General features: G+C 41.5%; 1 protein-coding gene and 1 pseudogene across 1 annotated transcript in view; one reads left to right on the top strand and one right to left on the bottom strand.

Annotated features, from left to right (window-relative positions):
- Nucleotides 1-15,602, bottom strand: part of SPIC (Spi-C transcription factor) — a 60,764-nt gene that overhangs the window by 497 nt on the left and 44,665 nt on the right. Inside the window, exons 3-5 of the mRNA XM_054718634.1 lie at nucleotides 6,185-6,278; nucleotides 3,950-4,062; nucleotides 2,409-2,517 (exon numbers count right to left, since the gene is read on the bottom strand). Of these exons, the coding sequence (XP_054574609.1) occupies nucleotides 2,409-2,517; nucleotides 3,950-4,062; nucleotides 6,185-6,278 (316 nt within the window). The remainder of the gene's footprint in view (nucleotides 1-2,408; nucleotides 2,518-3,949; nucleotides 4,063-6,184; nucleotides 6,279-15,602) is intronic.
- LOC114232724 (small nucleolar RNA SNORA26) lies at nucleotides 13,184-13,318 on the top strand (annotated as a pseudogene).

Here is a 15,602-nt window from a genome sequence, read left to right as displayed (position 1 = left end):
GATGGACTACAACATGAAAAGCTGTCCTGGGACTGGTTTTCCTCCTTCTCATTCACATAGGCATGCGTGATTATCCAAAATATATAAGGAACTCATACAACTTAACAAAAGGAAGTTGCCCTAAATCAGTGGTCGGCAAACTGCGGCTCGCGAGCCACATGCAGCTCTATGGCCCCTTGAGTGTGGCTCTTCCACAAAATACCACAGCCAGGGCAAGTCTATTTTGAAGAAGTGGCATTAGAAGAAGTTTAAGTTTAAAAAATTTGGCTCTCAAAAGAATTTCAATCGTTGTACTGTGGATATTTGGCTATGTTGACTAATGAGTTTGCCGACCACTGATTTAGGGCATCATTTTATGGGACTTTAAAGTCAAGGGTCTTTTTGACCTTGAACTTTCAACTGGACCTTTATTTGTTGGAAAAGTTGTCAAAAAATATTGTATCATCTTTCAATGATAAAGCCTGGAACCTCTTTACCTAAATCTCCCATTTCTCATGTGTTCTTTTTCTCTAGTTAAATCTTAACTAGTGTTAAACTTTCTACAGACCAAAGAAACTGAGGCAAATGGATGACCAAGTTTAGTGGTCTTAAAGAGAAGCCCCAAAAGCCATTATCAGAAAGCAAGTCATTTGAAGATCTTTATTCAAATGAATTGTCAAAATGAGGTAAGGAGTATGAATCCATTTTGTAAAAGGCAAAACATTATGCAAATCTAAGTGAATTCAATAACAGAGACTAAGGTAAAAATGCGAACTCTGGGTCTGCATAATTTCTTGAAAAATCAAGTATAGAGAAAACTGTAGTGGAAAATGCCGAAATATCTTCATGACATTTTGATATTGTCTATGAGCAATGACAATGGGCACTGTGATATTTTTTCATTGCTGTTACATAGAATGGTGCTGCCAGAGTTTTTCTCAAAATCACTGATCATCAGAGAGATACAAATTAGGAGCATAGCCCTTTATATTTTAGAACTACTAGACAGGAAACTTCAGGAAGATTTGTTGTGTATTTTTGGTTGGTTGATTGGATATTTTTAGTGGAACAGAGAACAAAGGTGACCCCCCGTTTTGTAACTTGGGGATTGGCCTATAAATGCCATGCCTCATCAGATCTGTCAGGAGCTAAAAAAAATAAAAATAAAAATAAAAAATCCATGGCCAAATTCCATTTTCCCCTTGAGAAATTAAAATAGTGGATTTCCAAATTGCTTTAAATAGCCTCTGGGGAGTCATACTCTTGCATCAGTCATTAGTCATCCAAAAACCTCAAAGGTTTTTTACAAAGATTATCTTTTGCGTGGTATTATCTTGAGTTTATGAACTGAGAAATGAAAGGGACTTACCAAAAACAAATCATGAATTAAAAGTCATAACCTTAAACAAACTCACTGCCTCTCTTCCAGTGGTTAAATCAATTATAAAGGATCCTCAGCTTTTTAAAAAAATGTTTAAATTTTTATTTTTTTAAAAAAAAAATATTATATGCTCATGGTAAATGATTTAAATAGAAGCATAAAGTGAAAGTAAAAGTTCTAGTCTATCCTACATATTTCTAGAAATTATTTTCTTATTTTTTTGCATATACAAGCATGCATATTCTAAATGCTGCCCTGGCCAGGTGACTAGGTTGGAGTGTTGTCCCATACACCTAAAAGTTGAGGGTTCGATTCCCGGTCAGGGCACATAACCTAGGTTTTCTGTTCAACCCCTGGTTGGGGGCATACGGGAGGCAACTGATCCATGTTTCTCTCACATCAGGAGTTCAAATTTATAAAATATCAAATTATTATGGAACATTTTTTGCAGAAAACTTAATAAAGAAGATGATTTCTATCCCAAGGACTTCACAACTGGAATAAGAATGCTAAAATAACATGAAAAATTCCCCCTTTCGATACCTAAAATACAATATATACACATTATGTATTTATTTGAGCTAAGTGGATACTTTGCAGCTTTATAATATCTCTATTAAGCAATAGGAAAGCTCATCCAAGATGAACAGCTTAGAGTAGTTCAGTCTGTCTGAGTTAAATTATGCTCAATCGTGATTAGAGAATATCTTGCAAATACCATTCCAAACAGATATGAAATCCCCTTAAAACTGCTTTGAGAGGGACCTGGTTCTTTTGTTGTTTTTTTATAATTTTTTTAAAAATATATTTTATTGATTTTTTACAGAGAGGAAAGGAGAGGGATAGAGAGCCAGAAACATTGATGAGAGAGAAACATCGATTCAGCTGCCTCTTGCACACCCCCTACTGGGGATGTGCCCGCAACCAAGGTACATGCCCTTGACCGGAATCGAACCTGGGACCCTTCAGTTCGCAGGCCGATGCTCTATCCACTGAGCTAAACCGGCCAGGGCGGGACCTGGTTCTTTTACATGATGGATCCATGTACCTTTTCCTCCCTTTTGCTGGAGAACAGGATATTGTACCACATGGTTTTCAGGGATGTTCTGCAGAGATGGATGAATATTCCCTTCAAGACGGAGGTCCACAGGATGGTTCTATACAAACAATGAGCAGGATGTTAAGTGGGACTTTCTATGTGGCCCTCAGTTGATGGCTAAAGTCAAAAGCTGGGGACAAAAGAGTGTTAAACATCCTCCAGATTCTCCAAAGCACTACCCTCAACTGCAGCCAGATATCTCCCAGGGAGAACTAGCATATTATGCAGAGGACCTAGCGATGGAGGGTCATCTTTGGGTTTCTGAGGAGTTCCATATTGTCCTCTCCATGTGAGAAAGGACAGGGGGTGGCTCCCCTCCCCTAAAAATACCAATGAGAATGCAAGTCCAAAAAGAATCAGTGGTAGGAATTTAGGTGTCAGCCAAAAGGAGAGATGGGCTTCCATTCTTGCTTTGGATGCCCATCCAGGCAAGAGGAGATAAGAGGAGAAAGATGGCAACCAAAGGAGGGCAGAGCGAAGAAAGGGGACAGGAGTTCCTTACCATACCGTAAGACAAGGACATGTGGATCTCCACGGGGGAAAGGGGCTGAACTTGAGTGATCTTACCACACCCCATGCAAGAGGGCTGCCCAACAGGCAAGGACTTCCCAACCACAAGAGGCAGTGCAGTGTGTGTATGCCAGGCTGTGGGAATTGAGGTGGAAGGGGGGTTGCCAGATTTAACAAATAGAAATATTGGGCATCCTGTATTTTACCTGGCAACCCTAAATGGAGGCAGAAGAGCTTAAGCTGGAACCAAAAACTCCCTCTTCAAAGAAATGTCTCGTGGAAAGGCCATGACAGAACAATTCGCAGGGTCAGGGAAAAAAAAAAGATTTTTGCATAGCACGGTTGCAAGTAATGACAGGAGAAAAAGAAAAATCATTTCCTATTTACTCCCCACTACATTAACACTGCTTTAATAAAATGGACATGTTATAACAATGTAAAAGAACACACGAATGGAGGGAGATGGCGGGGATATTTACTTTTGCAGGAAGCTACTAAAATATAAATTAATTGGTTCAATACATGTAGTTACTGCTTGGGGGGTGGGGGATAGAACAGGTGAATACAAAATTGTAGGTAAAGCCAGCGCAGGGGATGTTGGGGCCTTTGCCCTCTGGTTTTTAGGGACCCATCATAACTGCTCTGCAATTTTCCGGTTGGACTTAAGAGAAGCAGTGATGTTAGAACCTTGAAAGCGCCTCCTCTTTCTAGAAGTCATTCGAACCAGTCTGCTGCTGGGTGAGGAGCAATAACAAAGGGCATTTTCCTTCTTCACAGCACTGCTCATCACCGCCCACATTGCCTGTCAAATTCATACCCTGATTGATGGTAGCCATGAGTAAGCGTTTGTAGTCTGTGCTGTCTTTCAGCTGGGTTTCAGCTAGCATACACCAAGGGGAAATCTGGTGCAAAAAGGAAATTTACCTGTTACGGAGGGGGGAGGAGGGGAAGGAGGGAGGTCTTTTGGTGTGTATACTCACTATCACTGTTTTCCAGTTATAGACAGGTTGCTCTGAAGGAAGCAAACCATAGTAGCTGGGACTTCCTATGACATGAGAACAGTGGTTGATGACATTCACGTAGTCTTTGCAATCTAGTGTGAAAACAGAAAGAAATTTAAAAAGATAAAGTTTATGTTTGTGTGTATATGTGCTTATACGTATATGCTTATATATGCAACTAGAGGCCTGGTGCACAAAATTTGTGCATGGGGGGGGTGTGTTCCTTAGCCAAGCCTGCACCCTCTCCAATCTGGGACACCTCGAGGGATGTCTGACTGTCGGACATCTCTCTCACAATCCAGGTCTGCTGGATCCCAACTGCTCGCCTGCCTGCCTGCCTGATTGCCCCTAACTGCATCTGCCTGCTAGCCTGATCACCCCCTAACCACTCCTCTGCCAGCCTGATGGATGCCTAACTGCTCCCCTGCCAGCCTGATTGCCCCTAACTGCCCTCCCTGCTGGCCCGGTCTCCCCTAACTGCCCTTCCCTGCAGGCCTGGTCACCCCTAACTATCCTCCCCTGCAGGCCTTAAACTTCCCTCCCTTGCCAGCCTGGTTGCCCTTAACTGCCCTACTCTGCCAGCATGGTCACCCCTAACTGCCCTCTCCTGCTGGCCTGGTCACTCCTAACTATCCTCCCCTGCAGGACTGATTGCCCCCAACTGCCCTCCCTTGCTGGCCCCAGTCACCCCTAACTGCCCTCTGTTGCCAGCCTGGTCACCCCCTACTGCCCTCCCCTATAGGCTGGGTCCCCCACAACTGCCCTCCCCTGCCCTCCCCCCCCTGCCCTCCCCTACGGGCCTGATCACCCACAACTGCCCTCCCTTGCAGGCCTTGTCCCTCCCAACTGCCCTCCCCTGCTGGCCTGATCGCCCACATCTGCCCTCCCCTGCTGGCCATCTTGTGGTGGCCATCTCATGTCCACATGGGGGCGGCCATCTTGTGTGTTGGGATGATGGTCAATTGGCATATTACCTCTTTATTAGATAGGATTGTTTCCACCATGTTCTTTTCATCACTTAGCATTTCCCTAGTGTTTATTGCATTATGCTGGTATTACAGATATATTTTTACATATTCCATTTCTTCTACAAGAGCACATGCTCCTTGCAGGACGAGATCGCATGAGTTCTTGTATCTTGGAACTTCCCTCAATACCCTGTGTAAACTCAATTTTAAAAATATCTGCATCTCATCTAGGCTATACTTCTATAGTCTATGGGATAATGGGTAAGAAAGAATAGCATACTTATTTTTTCCAGTAGAATATATTTTGCTTGGGTGGAAGGTCTTTAAAATAAACTAGAATAATTGAAAAGCCCTTTCTGAAAATGTCAATAAGATAGCTATAATAATAAAAGCATAATATGCTAATTAGATCAGACAGCCAAATGATCTTCTGTATGTCACTCCAGACATCCTTTTGGATGAAGCCACAGTGGCGGGGGCTGAGGCAGAGGTGGTTAGGGGTGATCAGGCAGGCAGGCAAGCAGTTAGGGGCTATCACAAGCAGGCGAGTGTTCAGGGGTGATCAGGCAAAAAGGCAGAGTCATTAGGAGCAATCAGATAGGCAGGCAGAGTGGTTAGGGGCAATCAGGCAGGTATGCAGAGTGGTTAGGTGCAATCAGACAGGCAGGTGAGCAGTTAGGGGTGATCAGGCAGGCAGGAGAGTGGTTAGGGGTGATCATGCAGGCAGGAGTGGTTAGGAGCAATCAGGCAGGCAGGCAAGTGGTAAGGGGTGATCAGGCAGGCCAGCAGGCAAGAGGTTAGGAGCCAGCGGTTCCAGATTGTGAGAAGAATGTCCAACTGCTGGTTTAGGCCCAATCCCTCAGGGATCCCTATGGGATCAGGCCTAAACTGGCAGTTGGACATCCCCCAAGGGGTCCCAGATTGCGAGAGGGTGCAGGCCAGGCTGAGGGACCCCTCTGCCCCCGTGCACAAATTTTGTGCACTAGGCCTCTGGTGCTTAATAAAAAAGAATGATATGTCTTAGTATTCCTGTATGGAATGTCATTCTCTATGTATTCTGGATTTTATATGTGAGACTTTAGTTTGATTTAGGCTAGGCAACCCTGGATACATTTTGCCTTTGTTAGAATTAATTCTAGCTGCATTGGGTAAAAATGGTCTTCTCTGTTCTTATCATTATTCTTGCATATGTATGTTACCAACCCGCCATTTGATGGAGCAGCAGCAGAAGGGGCTAACATCTTACCTGGAGGGTACTGAAGATCTCCAGCTGAATGTTGCCTCAGTACGTCAAAAGCATCTTCAAATGCTTGGCCCAGCCTATCTTGTTCGACAGAAGCCTGTTAGAACAATGGCAATGCTCTGGAGTTGCAAAATTACCAATTGGAGGGTTTCTCAACCATGGCACTATTGACATTTTAGGTTGGCCAAGTCTTTGTTGGGGGAGGGGGAAAGGGGACCCTGTCCTGGGCATTGTAGGATGTTTAGCAGAAATCCAGGCCTCCATCCACTTACTAGCTGCCAGAAGCACTCCAATAGCTGTGACAGCCAAAATGTCTCAAATATATGCCTGGGGACAAAATCAACCCTGATTGAGAGCCAGTGCTCTATAATATCATATTTAGAGACTAGTATTCATACTATATAGTATAGTATTTTTTCAATCTTTTTTATTGATTTTTAGGGTAAGAGGAAAGGAAAGGGAGAGAGAGAAAACTGATAAGAGAAACATTATTGCTATAGCTGGTTTGGCTCAGTGGGTAGAGCATCGGCCTACAGACAGAAGGATACTGGGTTTGAGTCTGATCAAGGGCACGTACCTGGGTTGCAGGCTCCTCCCAGGCCTGGGCCCTGATGCAGGAGGCAACCAATCATGTGTTTCTCTCACATGGATATTTCTGTCTGTTTGTCTCCCTAAAAATCAATGGAAAAATATCTTCGGGTGAAGGTGAGGATTTAACTTTTGAAAAAGAAAGATCCATCATCAATCAGCTGCCTCCTGCACGCTCCACACTGGGGATTGAGCCTCCAACCTGGGCATGTGCCCTGACCAGGAATCGAACTGGCTACCTCCTGGTGTGTAGGTCGATGTTCAACCACTCAGCCACACTGGCTGGGCTATAGTAAAGTATTTTAACATTCTTGTAAATTTTTTCAAGCTGGAGACTGATTTGGAAAAAGGGATCAAGAAATTAATTATCTTTGTGGATAGAGCGTCAGCCTGTGGACTGAAAGGTCCCAGGTTCGATTCCGGTCAAGGGCACGTACCAATAGGAGGTGTACAGGAGGCAGCTGATTGATGTTTCTCTCCCATTGATGTTTCTAATTCTCTATCCCTCTCCCTTCCTCTCTGTAAAAAATCAATAAAATATATTAAAAAAGAAATTATCTTTAATCAAACAGAATCTGAAATGTTACTTAAGAACAAAATGCTCTTCGTTTCTTTTTCTTTTTTCTTTTGTTAATCCTCAACCAAGAATATTTTTCCATTGATTTTTAGAGAGAGTAAAAGGGAGGGGGAGAGACAGAGAAAGAAACATTGATTCAATTGGTTGCCTCCCACAAACGCCTCTAATCAAGCCTGCAACCAAGACATGGTGCCCTTTGGTACCAGGGGTGATGCTCCACCCACTGAGCCAAACTTGCCAGGGCTGAAATTCTCTAAATTTCAAAAACTAGCCCAAGCCGGTTTGGCTCAGTGGATAAGAGCATCAGTCTGCAGACTGAAAGGTCCTGGGTTCGATTCCAGTCAAGGGCACATGCCTGGGTTGTGGGTTTGATCCCCAGTAGGGGGTGTGCTGGAGGCAGCCGATCAATGATTCTCTCATCACTGATGTTTCTATCTCTCTCTCCCTCTCCCTTCCTCTCTGAAATCAAGAAAATCTATACTAATAAAAGGGTAATATGCTAATTAGACTGGGTTGACTGGACATCTTCCAGTCATCCTTCCTTTCTTCCAGACAAAGCCACAGTGGGGGCTAAGGCGGAGGCAGTTAGGGGCGACCAGGCTGGCAGGAAACGACAGTTAGGGGCGATCAGGCCAATAGGGGGGAGCAGTTAGGGGTCAGCAGGCTGGCAAGAAAGGGCAGTTAGGGGTGATCAGGCTGGAAGGGGGGAGTAGTTAGGGGTGATCAGGTTGGCAGGGGAGGGCAGTTAGGGGCAACCTAGCTGGCAGGCAGAGGGGTTAGGAGCAATCAGAAAGGCAGGCAGAGTGGTTAGGGGCACTCAGGCAGGCAAGCAGGTGTGCAGTTAGGAGCCAGTGGTCCCAAATTGTGAAAGGGATATCTGATTGCTGGTTTGGAGAGGGTGCAGGACAGGTTGAGGGGACCCCCACACACACATGAATTTCATGCACCAGGACTCTAGTAAATAAATAAATTAAAATAGAACTGTTGTGCAAACCATTGCTTGCTCTTATTAATCTGATCCACATATTTTATTTTCAAAATGGAGGATGAATAAAGATTTTTAAATGACCACTTACCATACTTCTTATTAACTTGGAAGTTCTGAAAAAAATTAAGATTTAAAAACCAAAATTAAAGTGTCTCTATTTAATTTTCCTCTGAATTGAAAGATCTTACTCAAATTTTTTTCTTAAAATGTCTTACATAAAACAAAAGCACCATCTGAATCCTATATGATGAGTACAAATTTTCTTCCTATAAATATTTTTTTTTGCTTTTCTATCATTATAAAACTTCTTCAACTTAAAAAAGCTAAATAGAATTAATTTCCTACATGGTTTAGCTTATAAGAGAATACAGAAATAACTCAGGTATGTATTTAAATATTTAAAAGTATTTCTAAATTCTGATAAACAAAATCATTTTCTACCTTACGCATAGCTATTTATTTTTTAGCAGTGATTTTTTAAAACATTTCAGATGTTATATAGCCTTCAGAGAATATGGTGAAAGACACACTTTTTTTTAAATTGATTTTTTACAGAGAGAAAGGGAGAGGGATAGAGTTAGAAACATCGATGAGAGAGAAACATCGATCAGCTGCTTCCTGCACACTCCCTATGAGTATGTGCCTGCAACCAAGGTACATGCCCTTGACGGGAATCGAACCTGGGACCCTTGAGTCGGCAGGCCGATGCTCTAGCTACTGAGCCAAACTGGTTAGGGCAAGACACACTTTTTCTCTTATGAAATATAGAATTATATCACAAATAAAATATAGCCTTTGAAACCCATCCATGGACTTCCTAAAATCCTGAGTTAAGAACTCTGATCCATAATTTTATATTATCTACTTTCTTATCCCTGTAAATAATTTAGATTTTGTTTTAAATAAACAATTATCACACTGACCCACATTAAATATTTTTTAACTCTACATTCTATAAAACTTCACACACACAGATAAATCCATATAACAACATTGTAACCAACATTGCTTATCATTTCATTTAGCACACCTAACAACTGTTTATACAAGTTGTTAACATTTATCCTGCAAACACAATGAGCTTACTCTAATATTTAATATGGCATTATTCAATGAGGTGATAGGATCTAATGCTATTATTATACATATCCAAAACACATCAATAAGTCAAATATAAAAATTCTGTTCAGCTCTTTGAAATCACTATATCATGTCATTAAAAAGAGAATACGAAAAGCCATAAAATAGGAAACTATTGAGATGATGGGTGTTAACTAATATTATTGTGGTCATCATTTCCTAATATTTGCTTATATCAAATCATCATGTTGTACACCTTAAATTTATAAAATATTATACATTAATTGTACCTCAAAAAAACTGGGAAAAAATGTATTTTTCAAAAGCCACGTTAATGACTTTCAATTAAATATGCCTCCACTCGCAAGCGCCAAAGCAAATACATGAGTGCTGTACTTTGAACTAAATACTTAAATGAAACTACTCCTTTTTTACTACAATACCCCACGAAACTGCCACAACTCTCAAAAGTAGCAAACTCAAAGGGAAGAAAAAAGCTTGAAAACGTATTGATCACTCAGCTGCTTAATATATCTTAATATCAGGACAGGCAGTAAATAGAAAACACTCGTTAGACCAAAGGAGAAAATTAATAACCGTTTTTACAAGATGCTTTGAAAAGAATAAGCTTAACACTTACCAGGAAGGCACTTCAACCCTTTACAATGATGTTTCATGAATATCGGAATTGTTAAGACAGAACTGTCAAGAACTCGCTGCAGAGTTGCATTAAATAGCTGTTTTTAAGGAAGTGCGACAAAAGGGGATTTTTTTTAAAAGATACAGTGCCTTCATAATTTCTATTTCATGAGACAGCCAGTGGACACCAGGGGCTAATATTTTGAAGAGGCGCAGAATAGTTTGTATCCTATGGGCCGAAAGCATTAGAACAAACCCCATGAAACCCCCACCCAATGTAAGTTGCAGCCCTTAGGCCTGCACAGCCCTATTGGAAACTCTAACCTGTGCAATGCTTGCCCCTCCTCTTTTTTTTTTTTTATTCCTGTTACTTCTCCCCTGATTCTGGACCTTAATTGCCTTTCCTTCCTTTTTTTCATATGTATTTTTCATTTTTCTTAAATATACTTTCATTGATTTCAGAGAGGAAGGAGAGAGAGAGGAAGAGAGAGAGAGAGAGAGAGAAATCAATGAGAGAGAATCATTGATTGACTGCCTCCTGCACACCCCCCTGCAACCTGAGCACGTGCCCTGATCAGGAATCAAATTGTGACCTCCTGGTTCATAGGTCGACACTCTATCACTGAGCCATGCCAGCAGGGCAATATAGGGCCTTTCTTGTTTGAACTATTTAGCAGCTGTCTCACTCTGATCTACCCAAATGGGTCTCTTTACTCTCAAACTTCTTTACTCACACTGTGATTTACTGATCACCATACTGACAGTTTTTAAAGGCATAAGGCCTTGCCTTGGCATTGGAGACTATTCATTCCAGCCTTAGTTGTATTGACCATAGTTCATTTTATTTATTCATTTATTTACTTATTTATTTATAATACTCACCTGATTATTTATTTACTTATTTACTTATTTATTTATTATTTATAATACTCACCTGAGGATTTTTTTCCATTGATCCTCGGAGAATGGAAAGGAGGGAAAGAGAAACATTGACATGAGAGAGATACATATTAGTTGCCTCCCACATGAGCCCCGACCCTGAGGCCAGGGATCAAACCTGCAACTGAGTCCAGCCAGTGTGGCTCAGTGGTTGAGTGTTGACTTAGGAACCAGGAGACCCCAGTTCGATTCCTAGTCATCAATTCCCGGTCAGGGTGCATACCCGGGTTGCAGGCTCAATCCCCAGTGTGGGGTGTGCAGGAGGCAACTAATTAATGATTCTCTCTCATCATTGATATTTCTATCTCTCTCTCCTTCTCCCTTCCTCACTTTGAAATCAACAAAAAATGTATTTTTTAAAATTGCCCATATTACCCAAAGCAATCTACAGACTCAATGCAATCCCTATTAAAATACCAATAGCATACTTCACAGACCTAGAACAAACACTCCAAAAATTTATATGGAACAACAACAACAACAAAAACTGAATAGCTGCAGCAATCTTGAGAAAGAAGAACAAAGTTAGAGGAATCACAATACCAGATATCAAGTTATACTACAAAGCCACTGTGCTCAAAACAGCCTGGTACTGACACAAGAACAGGCATATAGATCAATGGAACAGGACAGAGAACCCAGAAATTGACCCAAGCCACTATGTTCAATTAATATTTGACAAAGAAGGCAAGAGCATACATTGGAGCAGAGACAGTCTCTTCAATAAATGGTGTTGGGAAAATTGGACAGGTTCATGCAAAAAAATGAAACTAGACCACCAACTTACACCATACACAAGAATAAACTCAAAATGGATAAAAGACTTAAATGCAAGACATGAAACCAAGAAAAGTCCTAGAAGAAGCCATAGGCATCAAAATCTCAGACATCTCTTGTAGCAATATGTTTACTGATACATCTCTTAGGACAATGGAAACTAAGGAGAAAATAAACAAATGGGACTACATCAAAATAAAAAGCTTCTGCACAGCAGAAGAAACCAACAAAATAACAAGAGCCCACTACATGGGAGCGCACTACAACTGGTAAGCGGTTGTATCATTCCATTGGTTGTATCAACTGACACCTGTCAAATGGCAATCATCAACAAACGACAAGTGTTGGCGAGGTTGTGAAGAAAAGGGAACCCTAGTGCACTGCTGGTGAGAATGCAGACTGGTGCAGCCACTGTGGAAAACAGTATGGAGTTTCCTCAAAAAATTAAAAATGGAACTTCCATTTGACCCAGTGATCCCACCTCTAGGAATATATCCTAAGAAACCCAAAACACTCATCAGAAAGAATACATGGCCATAACCGGTTTGGCTCAGTGGATAGAGCGTCGGCCTGCAGACTCAAGGGTCCCAGGTTCGATTCTGGTCAAGGGCATGTACCTTGGTTGCAGGCACATACCCACAAGGGCATGTACCTTGGTTGGGGCACATATCCAGTAGGGAGTGTGCAGGAGGCAGCTGATTGATGTTTCTCTCTCATCGATGTTTCTAACTCTCTATCCCTCTCCCTTCCACTCTGTAAAAAAATCAATAAAAATATTTAAAAAAAAAAAAAAAGAATACATGGCCCTAGCTGGTTTGGCTCAGTGGATAGAGTGTCGGCCTGTAAACTGAAGGGTCCCGGGTTCGATTCCAGTCAAGGGCACATGCCCTGGGTTGTGGGCTCAATCCCCAGTAGAGGGCATGCAGGAGGCAGCTAGCTGATCAATAACTCTCATCATTGATATTTCTATCTCTCTCCTTCTCCCTCCCTCTCCCTTCCTCTCTGAAATCCTTAAAAAAAAAAAAAAAAAGAATACAGGCACCCTATGTTCATAGGAGCACAATTTGCAATAGCTAAGATTTGAAAACAGCCTAAATGCCCATCAGCAGATGAGTGGATAAAAAAAACTGTGGTACAGCCCTAGCTGGGTTGGCTCAGTGGATAAAGTGTCGGCCTGTGAACTGAAGGGTCCTGGGTTCGATTCCAATCAAGGGCACATGCCTGGGTTGTAGGCTTGATCCCCAGGAGGGGGCATGCAGGAGGCAGCCAACCAATGATTCTCTCTCATCATTGATATTTCTCTCTCTCTCTTTCCCTATCCCGTCCTCTCTGAAATCAATAAAAATATTTTTAAAAAAGAAATTATATCCATTTGCATGGATTAAAAAACAAGCAAACACAAAACTATGTACATTTACATATAGAAAACTACATGGCAATAAAAAAAGAAAGAACTTAGAGGCTAACACAGAAGGGTAAACTAAATCTCCATTAAACCCAGAGAAGAGATGATAAAACTCCTCTTGGGATTCTGTCTGGAGTGACAGTTGAAAAAAATAAAAATAAAAAGAATAGTGCAAATACTAGCATAAAGCTCCCCAAATTGTGACTCATTATGGAAACAGACAACTAGGAAACTGTCAAAGGGCATTTCTAAATAGAACTAACTACAAGTATGTTTTCGAAGACTGTCAGAGGGTTTCAAACAATCCTCATAAATATTGATCAGTATTATGTTGGCCATCATTTTTAATGTAAAAAGATTAAATTATTGAAAGTAAAAAAAAAAAAAAAGAAAGAACTCTTACCATTTGCAACAGCATGGATAGACCTGAGTGAAATAAGCCAATCAGAGGAAATGAGTATCACATGATCTCACTCAAATGTGGAAGCTAATGACCAAATAAACTGATGATCAAAAATAGATCCAAAGATAAAGAAGCATGAACAGACTGTTGAACCTCAGAGGGAAGGCAGGGAAGGGTAGGTGGGAAGAGATCAATGAATTTGTATGCATATATGCATAACCCATGGACACAGACAATGGGGTGGTGAGGGCCTGGGGGCAGGTTGGAAGAAGTTAACAGAGGGAAAAGAAGGACCTATGTAATACTTTCAACAACAAAGATTAAAACAGCAACAACAACAACAACAACAACAAACACCTGAAACTGAGGAAAGTGCCTTTCGCAGGGAATTCAGAAATCAAACCTTTGGTCCACAAGCCGATGCTCCAGCCACTAAGCCAAGCCAAACCAACCAAAACGACCAGCGCTCATTTTAGAGGAGGAAATGCTATTGCTTTCCTTGCACACTTGGATCCCGATGTTTAGTGGGGGCTTAGCAAATGGTTGGTAGAGGTTTATGGCTGGTGATCTACCAGTAAACTGCTTGAAGCTGCTGCATTTGCCGAGGGTGTCAAGTTTTCTTCTTTAGCTTGAAGGTTTCTTTGCAATGGTTTCCAGGGGCTCTGATGGAAACTATGGGTGCTCCGTCCACCTACAAATGCTTCATTCTCAGCCCATCCGTCTTACCTGTTCTTCGGAATCCAATCTAGCATCCACTGGTACCAGCTGGAAATCATCCGCTCCTCTGAAACACAAGCCTCTATCACCCTAACTCAAGGCAACTTTATGCCACTATATAATAGCTGTCACCAGTAGCCAGGGGGGAAATCCACCTAAGGATTTATAGTAAATCTTCTGGGTGGGGGAGAGATTTTAGCATTTCTGAATCTGAAGTCACTGTTGATAGGGACTATTGTTCAAAACGAATTACTTTGTTTATTGACCTGTTTTTGTTATGCAAATATACACACCATCCCTCTTCTGAAATGTAGATGGTTTTTATATAATCCTATCAAGCCTGAATGGCTCAGTGGATTAACCCATGAACCAGAGGTCACACAGTTCAATTCCCGGTCCTGGCATAGGTCCCGGTTGCAGGCTAGATCCCCAGTGTGGGGTGCGCAGGAGGTGGCCTATCAATGATTCTCTGTCATCATTGATGTTTCTATTTCTTTCTCCTTCTCCCTTCCTCTCTTAAATTAATAAAAAATTATATTTAAAAAATATATAATAATTATATATAAAAATATATATTAAAAAAATAATCCCTATCTGTGGTTGATGAGTTGTTAATCTGTACTGTCCACAAATCTATGTCCTCTTCAGGCCATTTTTTTATTTGGTTCATTTATCCAACAAATACATATTACTGAGCACTGTCTTATGTTCAGCCCGACAGCCCTGTACAAGTTCTAATGAGGAGAAATGACTTAAAAAAAAAAAAAAAACAACAACTAGAGAAGTATGAGATAAAGATAAGTGCTGAGAAAATGATTTAGAGAAAGGTGATAGAGAGAGAGAATGTGATCATGGCGAATGGTCAAGAAGAAATCCAAGGGTAAGAAAGAGTGAGCAAAAGAAAAGCAGACATGCAAAGATCAGGGGAAGTGTCTCCTGACAGAGGGAGCAACAAAAGACTTAAGATAGAAATGGGTTTGGTTTCGTCAAGGCACAGGAAGAAGGGGTGCTAGAACAAAAGGAACCTGTGGGCCAAGAGCAAAGTTAGAGAGGAAAAAGGGGGAGAGGGTCCAGCTCAACTCACACATTAAGCCAAAAGACGAAGAAAAGCCCTAGCCCTTTTGGCTCAGTGGATAGAGCGTTGGCCTGTGGACTGAAGGGTCCCAGGTACAATTCCAGTTAAGGGCACCTGCCTGGGTTGCGGGCTTGATCCCCATTAGGGAACATGCAGGAGGCAGTTGATCAATGATTTTCTCTCAATATTGATGTTTCTCTTTCCCTCTCTCTTCCTCTCTGAAATCAATAAAG

Source organism: Eptesicus fuscus, chromosome 7, assembly GCF_027574615.1.
Source record: "Eptesicus fuscus isolate TK198812 chromosome 7, DD_ASM_mEF_20220401, whole genome shotgun sequence".
Lineage (NCBI taxonomy): Eukaryota > Metazoa > Chordata > Mammalia > Chiroptera > Vespertilionidae > Eptesicus > Eptesicus fuscus.
Note: the sequence above shows the minus strand (reverse complement) of the source record. Positions and strands in the feature narration are given on the sequence as shown.